The following is a 21,038-nucleotide window of genomic DNA, read 5'->3' on the forward strand; positions in this document are numbered from 1 at the left end:
CCAAATTGCAATTTCTGGCCACTGTCGTGTATCATATCATCTGCCATTTTCAACATTTTGGACACATCATCTTTGTAACTGCTCCTTATACAGTTCTGTGCTACTGTTAGATCACCCCTCTCCATTATGCTAAACCTCAGTGTTTATTAAAGGAACCAGACTCTGTGATACTTCCTTAATACTAAACGAAAGAGCTGGGCACTTTCCTTACTACCACAGAGGGTATCGGATGTCCCCTGGACTTTGCCACTGAAGTAACTGGAACAAGACCACTGCTAGCATTTTTCAGAGCCACTGGGGTTTGTTCAGTTAAGAAAGAGGTTTCATAAAAAGGTGTGTTACAGCAGATGCCTAATCTAGGACTTCTGAATCACTCTCCTTGCTAAGAAAAGAAGGAGTCTGGCTGGGTCAGGTGCATGAAACTGAGAGGTATGAGTATGTCACCACTCCAAGGCACCCATAAAAAGTAAGATAGTTAACTGCTGAACTGAAAAATACTACAAGATTTTGAATAATGCAGTTCCATGGCTTGCTAATGAAAATTAAAACATGTAAGTAGTGTCATGACTAGAACGTATTCCCTTCTTCATTCCTTCACCTCTGTGATCACATCTGCAATCCTGCCTAGATTACTCATGGGAAAAAAAATAATGAGATGAGTCTTTCAAAGATTATTTTAAATCACACTAAACACTACTTGACTGTCTTTGATTTCTCAAAGCAATTAAAAATACTGCATAAATACAGTTCAATAGTTAAATGTCCTAGCAAAAGGTGAAAGCAGAATATGCATTTGTATTAAATTAAACCATTATGCATCAAAGGGATTACACTATTAAAGTAAAATATTAACCTTGGCACTCACTCTATGAGCTCTGTGATTTTTTCTGTGATATTCTTTTTGCTATGTTGCTACATCTAAGCATAAGAGAGTTAAATAATGATCTTCTGGATTTTTTTCAATCTTTTACTAATGCTAGAGTACAATGAATATAAAATACCAAGCATTTTGTTTCATAAAAGTGAGGGAGTATAGTGTTCCCATGTTGATGTAATAAAAACCTGAAAGTAACTGTATGATATATTTTGACAACTGGATAAATTAATGGAGAAGAACAATTCAGCCAAACTGAATTTGAATGTTAGACCTTTAATTTATTGATGAGTTGATGGTTCTACTGAAACAGTGGTAATCAAAAGCTTTCTGAACTCTTAAAAAAGGTATTTCTAACTGTACAGTGAACCAAAATTTATTTTTCTTCTTCTCCTTAAACATTTTGTAAGTCAGTTATTGTTTGGTGGGTAACTTCCACACTGCTGAAAGGAGTAAAGAAAGTATTTAAGGGTTTTGTGTCAAAGGAGCTCCTGAGCTACTTTGTAGCTTCTCTTCAGTAGCTCCTGAGTCAAAGGCTGAATATAGGGCATCATTTTAAACAAGGGCTGATAGACCAAGACTCTGTAACTTTGTCCTGCACAACGTCCTGTCACAGGAAGCTCCACAATTTAATCTTGTACCATGTAAAAGAGTATCACTTTGATAGTTTTCAATCTGCTGCCTGCTAATTTCACTGAGTACTTTCATTCCCATGGTGTGAAGAAAAGCAAATAATCTTTTCCTTCTTACTTCTTCCTTAGTGTTCACGACTACCTCAGTAGCCATCCTTCCTATAGCTGAAGACTCTGTGCCCCTCTTGCACTCCCCACCCAGAATTCACTCCATAGCTGCTGTACCCTCGTTCACTTTCTCTATGCTTTTACGGTATCTTTCTTCAGTATCTTTTAGCGATCTTCAGTTATCCTTACTTTCTGAGACAGAACAAGAACATGTTTTCCGTGGCAGTCACACATTCCTATGGCACTCTTGCAAGCTTGGGGATAGCCAGCAAAATCTCCAACATGTAATAAGCCAAAACATATAACAAAGTGTGAGAAGTTGCCATAGATTTTTTTTTTGCTGATGTTTGAAGGCACTGTGGGGTTCTCGTGCATTCATGTGACGACGCAATAGCGCTCCGTGGGGATTTTGCTGGCAATTCCCAAGCTCACACGGACAGGCACGTGGCAACTAGAGCTGAAGATGAAAGCAGGAGGAAGGTACATGGTCCTTTTCAAGCCAGTGGCCCCTTTATTTGTTTTCTGATGCATAGCAACTATGGACTCCTGTCTGGTCAGTATTCTGTGATAATGAGTAGCCTACCCTGCTCTTGTTTTGTCTGATATTGTTCTCTTAAACCTCTGCTGTGATCTAAATCCATGTACACACACACACACATGCAATTTCTAGTTATAAAGCCTGCCAACAACCACTGCACAGCTGAGTTACAAGCCTTATGGCCTAAAGTTAAATTTTGTTGTATTCATACTTAGTGTGCATCCAGGCTTTCCCATATAAATAAACATAAATGAAAAAATAAACAACATTTGGATTATCATAGGATAATGCAGACTAAAAAAAATGTTAACTAGACATGAAAACATTTCTGCAGTCTGTCTTACCTTTGAGTTCAAATACAAGAAGAGAAGAAACTGAAATGAGGGAAAATGCTTGTGCTAGCACTGAATATATTATAACGCATGGAATTGTCCAGCTTTCGTTGTTAAAGTAAGGCTTGGAAGGAGGCAGTACCAATAAATTAGAATTGTGATGAAATGAAATGTGATGATAAAGGAAAATCAAGAGACACACCAGAGAACTGCGTATGTGGTTATAGGTAGATTTATGTACCACATTATAGGGTATTCTGAGTATTTTCTACTTAATTTTTGAGCCGTAAGAAAACAGTCACATGCATTGTGAAAATTACAGTTCTTATAGAGGGAAGCTCTTTTGTAAACATTTTTAGTTTAGTAGAAGCTTTCTGCTACATTGTTGTCACAGATGAATAATAAGTTCCAAGATCAGTAACAAAGGACTGTCATGCCAGTTAAGAGGACTATTTTCATCAGGATTCCTTATGATTTTTACCCGTGTTCTCCTCTTATTACTAAAACCATCTTTGGAACAAATGGAAATTTCCAAATTATGATCAAAAGATTTTTATTATACCACATGAAAAATGAATGATCACCTGATTTACCTGAAACTAATATGTGCAATAAATATTAATGCCCCCTTTAATTAATAATTAAGATAGATTAAAAGATAAAATAATTGAAATGTTTGTATGAGTCACTATAGGCAAAAATTTTGCATCTTCTTTGAAAAAGCCATGCATCAAAGTAAATACTTTTCAGGATACTAAAACATGCCTCTGGCAAATGGAATTCATATGTTTATATATTTGTGTGCAGTGAACACAGAGAAGCTGTAATTTTGTTCTCTTTCTATAGGCATATAAAATACATAAATTATTCTTTGCCCATGTCACATATATAAACATTCACTTGATTTTGTATATGAAGGTGAAGGTCCATGGTATCTTTATGTTTTCACTGTATTTTCCCAAATAAGTTACCCTTCCCTCTTCCCCACTCTCGATGAAATTTTTAAATCTGTGGGCTTAAATCTATTTTTCCTTACTCTGGCATAAATTGATTGCACTGGGACCAGTGCAGTTACACAAGTGAAGCGAGAAAAGAACCGAGTGCCATATGGTTTTAGTTCCTACTGATTGCAAGATGCCTTTGATTACATTAATATTAGCATTATGACAAAGCACTGCAATCCAAAAAGCATGCAAGAGACAAAAAAAAAACTCAGCCTTGAATACATATCAAAGAAAACAGATAAACCTATTATTAGCCATTGAAACAGGCTCCTTTGGTGAAACAAGTAGTTCCAAGCTTCAAATGGTTGTGGTATCTCAAGAATGAATTTTAAATTATGTAGCTCATTAATTTACTAAAATGGGCTTGAAAAATATCGCCAAACCCCTAACTGTAGCACAGGCACTGCCCAGTAAAATACAACAGTTCATGACTGTATTTTACAGTAATTATGGTGGTATGCTGAAATGCAGCTCAGCATATATGCAGTGAGTGACTTCATAATAAGCACTTATATTTCAAGATGTTCACTAAAAAGAAATGCATTTAAGATGGCTGTGTTTGGTAAATTTCCTTTATATCACTCTCAAGAGCAACACTGTATCCTGTAGGGAGCTGACTGGTTATATGAGAGCAAAGTTGCTGCAGGACATTTGCCTTCCTCTTTGGCGTGTGCTTGGGTCTTCCATGAGAAGGAAAAGGATGAGGAAAATGTAAAGGAAAGTGTCCCCCTTAGACAATGGGTTGAGCTAGAAATAACATATATTTTTAGTTTCTTTTACATTTGATTTTTACATGTAACTTTTGTTACTTAAAAGGTGCTGTATTTTCAGTACCTAAGTTAAGACCGCAGGGCCAGTTATGGTTCCTAGATGATGTTGTACTTACACCTAATTCAGACCTAATTCAGCAAGTGCTAAGAATTGCTACAACAGGCTGACAACACGGTAGCCTGGCACAGCAACAGCAGCCACACAAATCAAGGAAATGCAGACCTGAGATCCCCTGTAGAACATGTCATACCTGCCACCATTGTGTGGATGTCCCTGGTAATCTGGGGCATATCAAATCCTGCAGGCTTCTTTTAAGTGTCTGAATTACACTCTGGATGACAACTGATTATAATGGGAGCTTAGGCACCTAACTCAGGTATATATTATGTAGATTACTTTGGATTTGATACCCAGTGAATATCAAGAAACACCAATCTGGAAGTCACATAGGTCTTCTAGACATTCCTCTCTCTTCTGCACAGCCTTCCAGTTTGCTCAAAGTCTGGTCATTCCTGCTGAGCACCCAGGCTATTCTGAGCCCCTGCCCTAGTTGTTTAATTCTCCCCATTCATTTATGCATGAAATTCATTTGGTTTGCATCTGGAATCAGATGCCTAAAGGTCAAGTAAGGAAACAGTCCTCTCTGAATCTTATGTTTTGCCTCAGCTATTGTTTACATTTCTCTATAAATATCTAAGTTCCATTTGGGCCAGTCAACCACCAGAACACACACTCCTATCAAACTAAGTAGTCTCTTCCTTGCAAATCTCTGAGAAAAATAATCATTACTTAAAAGCTTCTCACCACTCTATCACGCTTTTTGGGCAACTATTCTAAACTCTGTCACACTACTGGAAAATTTCCTTAAGAATAAAAATTATCAGACATAATTTGCCATGTGTAGGTGTTAAAACTGCACTTCATTCCACTCTGCTCTTTGGAAAAAGCATGGTTTGAGCCCAGAAATAGCTTGAAATGTTTGCCCAATTCTCTGTATACTGTGTATTCCAAAGAGATTACCCTGCCTTTTGTCTCCTCTTTGATCCCGTTTTGTAAACTGAGTCCAGGGAATGCTGCCTTTATCTAGAGCAATCTCTCTCTGTCTAGCTGGGGTATGGTAGAAGTTGTGGCAGAAAACTTGTCTTCAGTTCGGAAGTCAGAGCAATGCAAAACTCTACAAACTAGCATTTGTAGAGTGCTTACTCTCCCAGAGGTGCTAACTCTGTACAGGCAGGCTCGGGGTAGCTCTTACTGGCAAGAGCTTGGACTCAACGTTGTACTCGCTTGATGGTTCTGCTTCCAGTCTGGGAAACAATCTGGTTGCTGCCACCTAAAGGCTCTTTGCGTTGCCCTTATGATAGATGACAAGGTATGTATGATACGAAGATGACCTAAGACATGTCCTAAAGATAGTAGTTGCTTCAACTTTTTTGCAACTCATCTGTTAAAAGTGATTCTCCTGGAGTATGATAATATAATGCAAGGCACTACACACAATTAAGAGAGTGTATGCAAAAGAGATTAAGAATTCAATGCCTGGAAGATTTCAAAAGAATTATTGAAGATACTCATTGAATTTCTAGTATAATTCCACAATGAATGGTAACAGATGGGATGCAATTCCAATCGTATTCATCAAAAACAGAAATAAAAAGCTAAGGAACTGTGTACATGAATCAAAATGTTGAAGTAGTGAAGAGCGATGATGACAAGACATTCAGACAGAAATCCAGACAGTATGAGAACTTAAGCCATTCAAATCAACTGTGCTTCATCATAGCCACATGCAAAATTATACACTAAGGAATAAAGAGACATGCTACACAGATCAGGATGGGACACTGTATCCTGGACAGCAAGGATTCCAGGAAGGATTTAGAGCTGGTGTTGGACAAACAAGATGAACATCATTTTATAACCCAGTACAAGGAAATGAGCGGCTAATGAGAGGCTTTAATGAATAACGCTGGGAGTAGTAAGTGTAAGGAGGCGAGACTGTCTCCGCAGACAGCAGAGTTGAAACAGTGCATATAGTTACAGTGTCTACGATCCTAAAGGAATTTTCAGAAGATGGAGAGCTGAAGAGAAGAGCTGTCAAAATTATTTAAGACCTGAAGAAAATGATATCAGGGAGAATTCAAGGTTCTTAGTCTGTTTAGTGTTTGATCAGTCAGTCTCTAGCAATTGGTTTGTGGATCACTGTGCACCATTCACTTTTCTGAGTTACTTTCCTCTTAGTAGCAGCTGACAAAGGGATGAGAGACAGAGGCAACAGGCACTAGGAAGTAAAGGATTATTGCAAGCTGATGTCCTGAGGCTGAGGCCTGCACCATGAAGTTATACTGGCAGGACACTACTAAGAAGTGGCAGCCTAACTGGGTCGCTAATAGAAGCAGCCTGAGATTTGGAAGGTTGCCAGTGCTCCCAGGATTGAGCTGGACTGCTGTTGAAGTGTACTGTGTGCTTTATGAGTCTTCAGAAATATTTTAAGATAGACTGTAATTCACAGTGCAGTTACTGCTGAAGAGCTACCTCTCAGATTTTGGATGAGAAAGGTTTGTGCATCTCTGAACAGTGTGAAGAAGGAAATATTTAGTCCAAGATTTCTGAGGACTGTGGGAAAGATGAAGGGAAGTTATCTGCTCACCTGAAATTTTTATCTGAGCTACTTCTCCATCTCCTCCTTCACTGTGTGCTCGGACCTCAACAACATATTCACCATCACTAGGGACTGGGACCTCTATTGTGTGCTTTCCAGTTGAAAACAACTCGCCTTCATGTTGTCCATCTGGTCTATACAGCACCTAGGAAAGTCATAATAAGTGTAGTTATTGAAATGCTACATTTCCATGAAAACACACATACATACATATACACAGTGTGTCAATGAAAAAGTATTAGGTTTTTATTTATATATGGAGCCTGTATATATCACCATTTAGTGGCAGATACTACTTTTTTCCATTTTTACATATGATGAATCTGGATAGGATGTTTCCTCATTGTTTTTTCTGCTGTAAAATTTTGCCACCTTTTGAAAAATAATTTCAGCCCTTACGTTCAAAATAAGTAATTAAATGATGGAGGATAATGATGCAGTGTGACAAAGAGCATCAAATAAAAATCTCAGAACTCAACCGGGTCTTCTGACATAAAATTCATTACCATTTTCATAAATGGAAAAATTATTAATTTTATGGTTAACTCTCAGTGCTTTTAAACTATTAAATTTGATGATGTATGTCTTGTGGGACCTTTAGAAAATATCTCCACTCTTTCTGGAATTGTCTCTGTGAAACATTTTCAGCAATTCCCAGAAAGCAGTTCAACTCGTCAAGTAAAATTTTTACATAGAGAACATGATGCTAATTTTCTTACTTCCAAGCAAGCAGCAAAGTTAAATGGGAATTATTTTTGAAGCTTTCTATACACCCTATATTTAGTATATACACTTACTCTAGTTACACAGTAATTACAACTAAAAAGTTTAAGTGTCCTTTCTCTTCCTCTGCCTTCTGAGCCTTTGAAGAACTTGTGTTTCAGGGACTGTAGCTCCCATGGAGATGGGAAAGGAAGTTGGAACAATGCGTTCTGGTATAAAGAAAAACTATTACTGGCTACAATTTTTGAAGCATTATTTTCAGACAACAGAGAATAAATGTAATTATATGGGAAATCAGGTTGCTGCAGTCACTTATCTAAACTTTCCCATAATATGGTTTACCACACAAATGAATTTCAGTTCCCCAATGTGTTCTCATCATATTGACTGAGCCTACTGGCTTTGCCCTAAGCCTACTGGGTGTCTGTGATCTCTGAGCCTGATACCTCCATCTTTAGCATGCAACCATGTTTACATCTGATTAGGTACCAAAATTCAACACTGTCTATAAAATGCACATCATGCAGAATACATAAAGATAAAAAATATTTTCACAGATCATACTTTGTATCCTTCAACTGCAGATTCATTTGACTTTGCCTCCACATGATCCCAGGTGATGATGTACCTTGAACCAGATCTTACAGAACTGATAATTCTTGGACGTTGGCTTGGAGCTGAAAAGCAACATATGTATAATATGCACATAAATGAGATTACACAAATGTTCAGTGACAGTTTTATCAAGACATAAAGAAATGTAAAAAAAGGAAATTAAGCTGTTCTTTATGTAATTAAGGGATTGTCTCCTTGCTGAAATGAGCTACCACAGCTCCAGCCAGGCAGTTTTGGAAGGTTTGTGCAGTGGCTGCTTTGCGGGTTTGCTTTTCTGTGTTGCCAGAATGGAAGTGGCCAACATTACCCATCATTATGTTGCTGACCATGTGTGTTTGCTGGCATGCGGCTATGCTCAGAACCTCCCAGAAATGTGGCTTAAGTCATATTTATTCATTGAGATTAAATATTTAATTAACCATTTAAAGGCATTTCTACAGCATTTAACTCTGTAGAAACTGCAGAAACCATTAACTATATTTCACACAATAAGCTTATAAAATGGAGTCTTCTTATTCAACACAAATGAACCTTGCAGAGTCAGGTTGCACAATACACTATTTACTGACAGAAATCCTCAAATAAGCTGTATATATTTTTAGTCCATATAAGTGTGTTTTAAATACACAAGACCTATTTCTTAATTCAACATTGCTCAGCATACGTTAGTGCCAGGTATCGTCATTAAGTCAGGACCTATATTCAGAAACCTATCATGGCATCGAAGTTCAAGGGTGTGATTCAGATCACCCGCCTTTCAAGGCTGCCTGATCCCTGCTCCCTCTAATGAAAAAGGCAACTGATCACATTTTAATAATCAGAATACAAGTCTTTTCACTAATGATTAAATAGAGAGGCAGGATATAGCTGCCTGAGTAATAGCTGGTATGAATTATCATTTGGAATATCATGTCCAGCTTTGGGCCCCCCAGTACTAGGAAGACACTGGCAATCTGGGGTGAGTTCAGCAGAGGGCTACCGACCTGGTGGGGAGCTGGAGTACTTGCCCTGGGAAGGGAGGGTAAGACAGCTGGGCTTGTTGACCCTGGAGAAGAGGTTGCTTTGTAGAGGTCCTAATAGCCACCTGTCTGTTCTTACAGGGAGGTTATCAAGAAGAGGCATCCAGATACTTCAAAGTGATAGGTCAGGAGGATGAGTGACAAAAGACACAAATTTGATTAAAAGAGGCTCAGTCTAGATGCTTAGAAAAAGTCAGATTTCCCAGAGAGGTCACACAGTCTCTGTCCTTGGAGGTTTTCAAGATCAAACTGGATAAATTCCTGAGCAAGCTGGTCTGAGCTTATAGTTGACCCTCCCATGAGGCTATAATCATAGTCTACTGACTTTTGTAAGCTATCCACATTGTACACACCAACAAAAGGGAGGAGGAAGGAGAGCCTCGGTAGAAATTCTAAGACAAAGGACCAATACCACATAAAGGGAGAACACTGGGTATATGAATGAAAAGCCAAGTTTGAAGACAAGATGGACATGATGCAACAAGCAATAATGAAATACGTGACATTATATTAAACCTAATGCTCCATTTACTTACGTGCTTTCCTGGTAATAACATCAATGGTTCTACTAGGAGGTCCATAGCCTGCACTATTGAAGGCAGAAACATCTACATGGTAGCGAGTGTTAGGCTTCAGGTTTTCCAGTTTGGTTGAATATTCTTGATTGCTCACTTGTACCCGTTGTGCAGCTGCTTCTTTATCATGAGCAGCCCAGTAACGAATCTGTAAGCAAGCAAATTGAAGGATTAAATTTAACATATTTTGTGATAAAGTTCATTAAAATTGATGTACGCTGAGTATTTCTATGCTACATACTCTGGGTAATAAGCGAGCTAAAGGAAATCTAACTGCAATAGCATGGAATTCCTTCTGCTGGTTGAGTTTTTAACCAAGGTGTATATAGACGTAAATAAATAGAACCACTTTTCTCACAGTGGTTTAACTTGTTCTCAGCTAAGTCATTAGAAGTCTGGAAGATGGATAATGCCTTCAGAGATCAAGTTTCTTTTTTTCTTACTGTTTTAAGTATTTTACTCGCAACTTTAATATTGTTTTCCTACACTACAGTGTAGACTAGACACAATATTTTGTTTGAATTGTCTTACAAATTTAATCCTTTTGTACTTCTCTCTAGGGAATGAGAAGTATTCAGTCATGTTATCTGTATGTGAAGGTCTAGAAATGTATACATAACCATTTTCTAAAGCTCTTTAGCTAAATCCAAGCTGATTTCATAGTACAATATGACATTTGTCACAGTAGATGAGAAAGAACTTGAAAATGCTTAAACTACAGGAGAAGCATCAGTGTAAGGTTGAAATATCTTAAAATCCAAAGTGAATTAAATGTACATAGAAGTTCTGTGAGGTTTTGGTTACACCCATCCCCCTTCCCCCAAGATATTGTTCTATTCTAATTCATTACGCATTACAAAGCACCAATTTAAAAGAGAGTAATTCCAAGGATCTCTCACATACAGAGGGTCCTACTGTGAATGGCCTTGTGAGATTCAAATGAGAGTAAACACTCTCAGTCTCTGGGTTTTGACTAGTTTATAACCGTTTGCATAAGACTAAATTACAGTGGTAACCTGAAAGAGGAGAAAGCAGCGCCCATGACATTTTCGTTTTGGGTGTTCTTACTCTCAGCATCTCTGCTTGGCCTCTGCCTGTCTTCATAATGATTTTTTTGGGTATGCTACCCGAGGATCTTTTAAGATCTTTTTAGGAAGGAATTAATGTTGTTGGTAATTTCAGGCTCTAGCAAAAATCTTGCTTTGTAAGATTTGACTGGAGATAGTTATCCTGTTAGTTTATCTTTTAAATAGCAATCACTTCAATGTTTTGTTCTGCTGAATTTAGATTTCCTTGGAAACTTCATTTAAGGAATACGTTAGAACATCAGATAGTTTGTCAAGGTACAATGTTATGGGTACAAGCCTTGTTTGGCAATATTTTATTTTCTCTTGTGCACATTTAAATTAAAATGTTTAATAAAAATATTTCTTTCTTTTACCTCAGAGCACATACTGCGGCTGAACGAGGAGAGGTGCAATAGAGGATTTCTCTTCACCTGCTTCTAATGTCTTTGGACATGGTAACAGCCAATATCAGTACACAGAGGTTACTCTCGTTTAAATATTAAAGTCTCTTGTCAGTGTTTGTTGCCTCAGTCTTGCCCACAACTGTCAGAGGTTGCTCAGACTCTGGTAATTATAAATGTGACAATATCATAACGGCTTTTCTCACTCTTTCCTGATGTACAGAGAATCACATTGTATCTACAGGCCAAACTGGGTCACATTTATAAATACAGCAGACATACCCGCCTTTCAGCAGGCACAAACAGGTAATTTTTAGTTATATAAATGTACATCCTACAGTGTTTTGGACATTTAATCCAACAGCATCTTAAACATCAGTTTGCTGTAATTTAGGCATCACACTTATTAAATTCCCATTTATCGAGGTGGCTGTTTTACTGACTCAACAGCCTTTGGCCCAGAACGAATGAGGAATGTGCACTCAGACCATCCTGCAGGCTTCTCCAGCAGGGTGGTCACCTCACTCCATGAATGGATTCAGACTGGTATGGATCTGAAACCACCACAGTAATTTGAGCTGAAGGTCTGATTATGATTTTCAAGTTAGAATTTTATTTATGTGATTAAAATTAACAAGTTGCTCATGTTGTAGATAAACTGTTGTTGAATGCAACCAGCTGTATACCATAAGCTGTTAACTATAAGTGGTTGAATTAAGTGTGAGAGGGTGTGTACATCAGGAGCTAGAGGATGTCAAGTCTGTCTCTGTCCCTAAGTTCAAACAAGTTTCTATCCTGCAGCAAAGGGACCCCTGTGAAGTTCCAGGTGGCCAAAAGTTTAATTGCTATGACAGAACCAATGGTAGCTTTGTTGTTGATATTAACTGGCCATATGAGATGAATTATTTCATTTTTAGTATGTTCTGTTATGTTAATTAAGTACCTGCTTTATCTAAAGTTGGCAAACACACTTTATGAAAAGCTTTTGTTAATCATGAGGCATATGCTGGAAGCCTTTGAATATGTCTGACTTGCAAAACCTTCTACAATCCTACTGTTCATTTGCACTACAGTGATGCTAAGGGCGTAACATAACAAGTAATATACAGCATCAAACAGCACAAGTGAGAACAATGCACGAAAATGTAAATTACTTCACTGAGAGCATATTACATTTCTGGCAGAAGTAATATAATTTAAAAATTAAATTAAATTTAAATCCGAAGTACTATTGTTCTTGGCTGCTATGTTATGGACTTAACTACTCCCAGAACATGTGAGCTGTGTGTCACCCACTCAGAACGCTCTTCTTTAGCTATTTACTTAATATACAGCAATATCTAGATATTTGGATCATTGTAGCTACTCTGGGAAAAGAAAAAATCTGAAATAATATGACTCCCTTGAGAGCTAAGAAAAAGTACTGTTTTCTTTACGCTTTTCCTATATTTCTCTTCTCACTTATTATTTAAATACTTTAAAAGTTTCTTGAAATAACTTGGAAATTTCTTTCACTCTCTTACCTCTGTGGAAGTGGTATCTAGAATTAAATGCCCCATTGCTTCAAGAAGCCACATTTCCCCACTTTGCTCAGTAGCTCCTCTCCCTTTTTCTTAAAGAACTCGGATATGAATCTCGGACAGTCTGCTTCTTCCTGGTGCATTAACCTTTTTAGTTTAATCCACAGTTTATGAATCCCCAGGGGACACAGGAGGGTATTTCACCCCAGCTCTAGAGTTTGCTGTAGGAGATAAGCCAACAGTGATCTCTGGGAAGGCAATGCCTTACCCACCATGAATTGGTGAAGCCCTCTATGTTGAAATGAGGGAAAGACACTCTTCTTCATGGTGCCCTCCTCTGTTCAAATTTTAATACACTGAAATACATCAGAAGTTTTTTCTGTAAGTGTCATGAAACAACAACTCTCTTATTCATGGAAATTTTACATAGGAGAGATCTAAAAGAGATGTTTAACTCATATGAAAAAAGAATGCTAATAGTGTATTTCAGTAAACAAGGGACAATGGTGGTGAGTACTAATTAATTTGTTTAATAAAATAAACATACATCTATTGCATAGAAGCAGCAGGAAATATGGATAATGTCTTTGGTATTGCATTCACCAAAGAGCTGTGGCATTTAGCAGGCTCTTGCAAGAACTCATAAATCTTAAATTCTCTGTATGGATGGAGATAGTTTTCATACTTTATCTCTTCTCTAAGTGTGAACTGAGGGTACTCCTCTGTAATGGCAAAATGTATCAGCTCACACTCATCACCATCAGGGCAGTTGTCCTGACTGTATGCATTAGTGTCGTGGAAAACTGACTCCTTTTGGTGTGAAAAGTGCTGTGTCACAGGTGAAATACCTTCAGGTACTTCACTCGAGGTACTCCCACCTCTTAAACTCTACCAGTTAAAAGGTCAGGTATGCAATTTTCAGGTAAAAAAAGATCAAAATTAAACTGAGAAAGTGTTCTGGTGAATGAAGGATTTTTCTAACCTGTGTTACAAGTGAGCAGTAATTAAAAAAAATAAATGCTGGAATATTTCTTGATTCCTAGAAAGACAGAGACTTTCAGACATATTAATTTTAATTTTATAATGTAGTTTAACCAAATCTGTGCTCCTTCCCCCACAACTTGTATTGTAACTTCCAAAATACTATCTGCAGCCTTGACCTTCCAGAAGAACCCTCTCTGGTTTTGCCCTGTCCTATGGCTCCTTCAGGGCTGATGGGAGATGGTACTTCTGATCGTCAGGAGCACAAAACTTTCTTTTGGCCTTCAGCATAGAAGCACAGGCTTGTCCTTTGCTGCTCTCCCCTCTGCTAGGATGAGGCTGATGACTGCTCTAGAGAAAGACATCTCAGAATCAACACCTTATTGAGTTCTGCAGGGCAGTAATTCATGCCTATCAGTCTGTTTATTGTGTAGCCAGATGGGAACATTTTTCCACAGTCCTGATAACTAGAAGATACTTTAGAAAAAGAGAAAAAAAAAAGAGAAGAAATGCAAGATCCTAATGCTGCTGCTCACTGTACATATTCAAGCAACCCAGTTCATACTGGATTTGTGGAAGTGTAGTGTTTCTCTAGGAATGACTGGATGAAGTTACACTCCAGCTATAAGGTCAGATCCCACACATTTATTTTTCTATGTAAGAGAGGTCTTCACACATTCCCAGGGTATCCCACCTTTCTTCAGAACAGCAAATATTCTCTTTCCAGCCCAAAGATCCTCCGTGCTTTTCCCACAATTTCCTTTTTTTCTATTGACTGTTCCATGTATCCTGTTATTTCCTGCTGAATGCTCACTTCTCCCTTTCCCCCCTGATGTTCCCTGACAGCAACTCAGATTGCTTTATGTAAACTAATGTAACATTAAAATGAAAGCCAAAAGTGCGTTGCCTGTGGGAATATTCTCCCATCATGTTCTTTCCTCATTCATCCTCACCACTCCAGCTTTCGTACCCCATTCCCTATCACAACTCCCAACATCCATTGTCATGCTTTATGGCTACTGTAATCTCTGAAACACCAAATTAGTGGTCTGCTTTAGTAAATTAGGAGTTACCATCGATGACAGTGTCTTAATTTCAAATCCTAGTGTACTCTGCTTTTAATTTTAAAACTTTATCTGTGTACTTTCTAGAATCACACTTTATATGGGATGCTGTGCTGTTTCCTATCGAAACATTCAATAGGATCTTATCCCAAAATTACTACATAAATCTCATGGAGATAGAAACAGAGATCAGGATATATAGAAACATATATAGAAACAAGTACCACTAATTAAAGTAACATTTATTCATAGATTTCAATCATAAAAATACATTCTGTGAGGTTACTCAGCACTGGTGTGCGCTCAGTTTGGAACACAGAAGCTACCATCAAGCAGCCGACAACTCAAAATCACAAAGCAAGTCACTAACCAACTAAGGGCCAAAAGCCAGTTATACACCGCAAAGTTCAACAGCAGCCACTGTCTGTGGATGGTGTAAGACTTACCACTGGAGTACTATGTGGCCATTTCTGATTGCACCTACCCTGTGGCTGTTGTCATCATTGTACAAACAACATTTTTCACTTAGTCCTGGACCAGTTGAATATACCTTGAAGCTCTTTTTCATACGAAGAATAGAAACCACAAACAAAACATTGTTATCTTGCACAACAGCACTGTCTCTGGTATCCTGGATTCTGGCTATTTGATGCATTGTCCGACTTACTATAGGATTTGTAGGTGAACTATATTAATAACTGCTGATAATTTAAATGGCCCACAAGTTAGTTACAATTTCATGTCTGTGTTGTCAATTACACACAAAACTTAATTTCAATATGTTTTGAGAAGGTAGAGATAGGCATTCAATTATGTAACACAGAAACATGATTCTTTTATGAAATAGTGATGCCTTTTTTCAGCTGAAGTACATAGCATCAAAAATAATCTGTTTCTCAGGATGTAAAAGCTGTACAGCAAATGACAACTAAAGAAAACAGAACCCTAAGAGCTAGAATGCTAGAGTAGGAATCCTTGCATTTAACTACTGAAATTAAATGCAGGAGAAGATATCCAGTGTCACCTCTAAACTCACCTGATATCCTTCCACAGATTTATCGGAAACATGGTGCCAAGAAACAGACATTTCAGAAGATGACAAAACTTTTATGCTCACATCTGTAGGTATTTCAGTTGGAGCTGGAAGACAAAGCATACATCAAACATCCAATCTTATCCACTGATTTTGTTAAACTGGCTTACAGGGGCTCCTCTTACTTCAGTATTTCATATTATTTTCTTGGTATCAGGGGGCCAAGTGTGTTAGTCTGTAATTTGGTTTTACTTGAGTAAACTTTAAATTCAGTGATGATCTGTATGGGAAATGACTCTATAAAAACCAAGCAATGATTCTAATACTTGGCTCAGACTACGTATTTTTATGCTTCAACAGATTCCATGCTGAAATTTGTGTAAATTAAAAACAGGCTTTAACAAACAGAGCATCCAGTGATCTTTTACTAAATTGGACAGCAGCTCACAGATTATGTACATCAGATTTTTTAAGCTATAGATTATGTACATTGGACTTTTTAAGATATCTACACACAAATATTCATGTGTATATCACTTAGTTGTGATGATACAAAGTTTTTGTGAGACCAGATATTAGATACAGAGCCGGCCAGTGGCATAGGTGTGAAATAATCCAAGAGCACCCTGCTATTAGGCACACATCACACAGCTGATTTTGTTTGTGTTCTTAGTTCTGGACACCAGCCAATGCAGAATACAGACCATTATAATGTGATATGCTTTTATTCAGGGCTTAGAATATTAAGTTCTAGTTTAATTGTAAAAAGCTGTTAATTTCATTGTTGCTTGCATTTTAAGTGAGGTATGGAATTTAAAAAGGCATAAACTTAGCAATGCCTATAAGAGATACAGTTTTCCAAGTTAAAAACAGTTGTCTATCGTGAATTTTTTGAAACAAGTTGTAACAGACAAGCATGGCAGCTCAAGCAGAGGAAAGCTTTCATATACTTAATCTTCCAGCTGGGCATCCAGTCAACTATGCATCAAAACAGCCACCGTTAAGAAAAAAATCAGTTACGTCTCTCATGAAAAGTATCCTAGGTAACAAAATAATCTTATATGCAAAGTTACCTTTTGTAATTGTCTTTCAATGACTGTTAATAATGCAAATGTATAATTAAAAATGATGCATCATTGCAAAATTGTTTTCACAATGACAGGAATTTAGATAAGCAAGAGGCCTATGTACTCATTACTAGCAATCATCACTCGCTACTAGCAATGGCAGGTATGACTAGTAGTTAGTTGCCAGATATGAAACTTGGCTTAAAACACATGAGAATACAGAAATTCCCCAGCCACTAGACTGAATAAAGATGCCCACACTTACAAATAGATGCACAAAGATATATTATAAAATACACAACTTAGTGGAAACGCTGTCATTATATTTAGGTGTGTATGTATATTGATACATATCCATATGGAATATTTTATGACCACACTGCTTTAAAATCTCACTAATATCTTTGAGAAGTTGTGATGTCTGACAGTAGTAACATCACTCGCTGATTCAGAAATACTAGTGGAATAGATATGACCATCTAATCTATTCCCAAGTCACTGTCAGGTTCTTCTCCATTGACTCAATTACAGAGTTTACCAAAATGTTTCATATTGAAAAGTTCCAAATGCCAGGGATTTTGCTGATACAATACTCTAAACAATATTTAATATGCTTATGCTTGTTTATGAGCACCAACTAATTTATATCCCTACTTGGCATTTATGTTCTATAAATATTTTGCAGTCTCTCCTGGGCCAGAAAGATGACATCAGCTGTTTTTCTCCAGACTTGTAATGCAGTAATTCTACCAATAAGAGAAGCAATCAGTGGGCCTCACAATATGTTCTCTTCACTGAAAACATAATGGTCACCACACAATTATCTTCTAAGCGTAACTATACAAAATAAAGGCTGGGAGTCAGTAAGTGTGCTACAAGGTACTGAGGTGACTTCATACAAGCCCTGATGCCAGCACAAAATTCTGCAGAGTACTCTTTGGAATAACTTCCATTACACCTTTTGGAAAAATTCATTCTAAGCCACTGTGCAGTTTCTGGATTTGATATGGTCAGTAGTCAGGATCACAGCTCTGCACAAGAGCTGTGAGCACTACAGGTGAGGTTTAGAGCACTGTGAATCTGACTTTTTGGTGCCTCTTGTGCTGACACTGTCTACTCCTTTTGCCTGGATCTGGCATTAGTTAACCAGAAATGTTTCTATAAAGTGTCTGGACTTTGCTAAAGTCTGTGTTAGGACACCAGTAGCCACTGAAGTGACTTCTTTATCTGGAAGTTGGCACTACGCCACATTTACTTACATTCTGTCTTTTAGAGCTACTATGCTTTTCCATGTCTCTGAACTTTGAGAGCTATACAAACACACTGCCATCCCTGACATGGTTAGCACAATCCTAACATAAACACGTGGGAGCTTATCAGTCAGCTGTCGATAATGTCTCTGAGAAAGGATGAATACTGAAATGTTATTTGGCAGATACAGCTTTTATTACACCATAGCTATTTACTAACTCATTTATACAACTGCAAAAACAACCGTCATCCTGTTGCAGCAGCTGTTGAAGATTATATTCTAAGGTACACTTTTCTGAGAAAAAGCATTAGTATTAATCTCCTCAGATAGTTAAGTGTTGCTAGTTTGAATCCCAAATTATCATAAGAAACAAAAGGACTACTTTATCTTTTCCCTGTGTGTGGGCCATTTGTGTGCAAAGTTCCCATTAGTGCTAATGGGAATCATGAACATAAATCTCCCATAAAGTACACAGAGTGGAGACCAGAGTCGGAAGTGTGAGAATGTGGCCTTGTTATCATATTTCTCCTTTTGGCTCTTTAGTCTGGATCTGTTGATGTTGTAAAGGAGATTCTGCTCTATGGAAAGAAAAATACAAGCAATTCTTCTTCGGGTTTCTGGCAGAAATTAATAAACCACATTTTCTTTTAAACAGGCCTGAGTGATTATGTTGCAATTAAGATGTTGTATATATTTCTTCTGATTTAAGGTAAACCTTCTTCTAGTACTTCCTCTCTATTGCTAAATTTGGAAATGTCATTTAAACTTCAGTCCTAAAGATCACACAATGTGAAATAATTCCAGCAAGAAATAAGAAAAAGATTTTAGTGGAATGTCAAAGAGGCTTTCATTAAATTATTCACTTGGTAGCTCTAGCATCCAAAGCAGAATAAAGAATGTGACAGGGATAATTTACCTTAGACTCTAAACATACTTGAAATATAACTAGCTACAACTGAACTATTCTTCCTTCACAATTTTCGGCTAAATTCCGATACTGATCTACTTGAATAATATGCTTTAGTGTGGCCTGTTAGAAAAAAGTTAAACATATGTAAAATATATGTATTAAGATAACAGAGACATTCCTAGATAACGATGCAGATGTTTTAGGTGAGAAATATGAAGATCAGAATTTCTTTTTATAAATTCTTAAATCTTTCAATAAGTTGAGTGAAGAATCTTGAATGCTTTTGTGTATTGCTCATTGACAGCAAGTACAACCAAGTCCTCTGCATCAAATAGAAAGCAGAGTCTGAAGCTGTTTATACAGAACAGCTGCAAGTGTTTTGTGTGAGCAATACACACCCTCCTTGCTGAAGGCATGTGTTGCTGTATTAACCAGTGTCAAGGACCAACTTCTCTCTACTGATGCTGGCGGTGTCGATCTGGACCTTCAGTGTAAAACTTATCTGGAACCTTTACTCACCATCTTGTGCTGAATAAATGACAGCAGTGAGGCTGAATGGTCCATCCCCTTTGTTGTTAAAAGCTTTCACTTTTACTTGGTACTGGGTTGAAGGTGGCATTGATTCATCCTTGTGGACATAGCGGCCAATTTCAGGATTAGTAACTGTAACTCTTCTCCATTCTTTCTCACCAAATGGCTTGAAAGCCACTATATAACCAAAGTTATTGCCATAGTGGTATTCTCTTGACAAAGGCTAAAGAGGCAAAAGATGAAACATTACTTTTTGTAGCCAACCAAACAAATAGATTTCTAATTAAATATAAATAATACAGAAATCATTGATGTGTGCATTGTAAAAACACTGAACTGAAGCTCCATTTTCTCCTGGTTTGCTTGTACAGTTTGCTACCACTCCCTTTAAAAATGCACAATCTTCATTATGCAAATCTGCAGTAGTAGCATATCTGCTACTAAAATATTTTAAGATCTTGTTTTTCATCCAAACTCAGTGCAAGTCTTATCGTGTTATCTCCAACAGAAAGAAACCAAGAATGATTGTGTACCAAAACTGTTGTCAGCTGTAGTTAGCAAAAAAGGCTTTCTTAAGGAGTCAGTGATAGTGCACAGACACACTGTGCAAGTATATGGGTCCATGTGCACTTGTGGAGATAAATATTCTTGCAAAACGGAGAGAGAGAAGAGAAGAGAAGATTCATGTGGTTGGCCTAAATTATATTAATTTACCTAAAGCTGGTCACCTAAACAACTTGTACAGCTGATGAAGAGAGATAGACACATTCAAAGAATGATTCATCCTACCACTTTTCACTGATGATGGAGGGGGTCCAGTATTTGGTTTAGATTATCTCCCTAGCTTCTAACTGGCAAAGGTTTAAGTGAAATTATTTCCACTTTCAGCATGGACATTAAAGGTACCTATAAAAAATGCCTCTTGAAACTATAGCTGATTTCCTATACCCGGGAATACTGGACAATATAAAATTGCAGATAACCATCTGCTATAATGAATTTTGCTTCATCTACCAAAGCTCTACAGTCAGTGATCCCTCCCTATTCCATGGTGCCTCTACCACAACTATTAGACAGTGCACCCAATGGGCCAAAATAATGTCATTCAACAGTGCATCTGAAGGCTGACCAGAAGCATTCTTTGAAAATGAACTTCCTGCATCACCTTGTCCCATCCTGTAAACCTCAAAGAGATGAAATAGAGGCAAAGGTCCTGGAGCAGTATGAGAGTAATTATTCTCCTTAGGTGTTTGCCCACTGCTGTAGCACTTGAGTCAACATGTGTGGAGATAGTCTGAGCAAGAATTCATGAAACTTAGATGATAACAGTGGAATAAGCAAAAAAAAAAATTCCTAGCTCAC

The 21,038-nt window shown here is 37.5% G+C and overlaps 1 protein-coding gene across 1 annotated transcript in view; it reads right to left on the reverse strand.

Moving 5' to 3' along the window:
• Window positions 1-21,038, reverse strand: part of CNTN1 (contactin 1) — a 253,374-nt gene that overhangs the window by 11,157 nt on the left and 221,179 nt on the right. Inside the window, exons 20-24 of the mRNA XM_065048651.1 lie at window positions 19,665-19,899; window positions 15,920-16,023; window positions 9,812-9,998; window positions 8,206-8,318; window positions 6,907-7,063 (exon numbers count right to left, since the gene is read on the reverse strand). Coding sequence (XP_064904723.1) covers window positions 6,907-7,063; window positions 8,206-8,318; window positions 9,812-9,998; window positions 15,920-16,023; window positions 19,665-19,899 — 796 coding nt within the window. The remainder of the gene's footprint in view (window positions 1-6,906; window positions 7,064-8,205; window positions 8,319-9,811; window positions 9,999-15,919; window positions 16,024-19,664; window positions 19,900-21,038) is intronic.

This window comes from Columba livia, chromosome 1 (assembly GCF_036013475.1).
Source record: "Columba livia isolate bColLiv1 breed racing homer chromosome 1, bColLiv1.pat.W.v2, whole genome shotgun sequence".
Lineage (NCBI taxonomy): Eukaryota > Metazoa > Chordata > Aves > Columbiformes > Columbidae > Columba > Columba livia.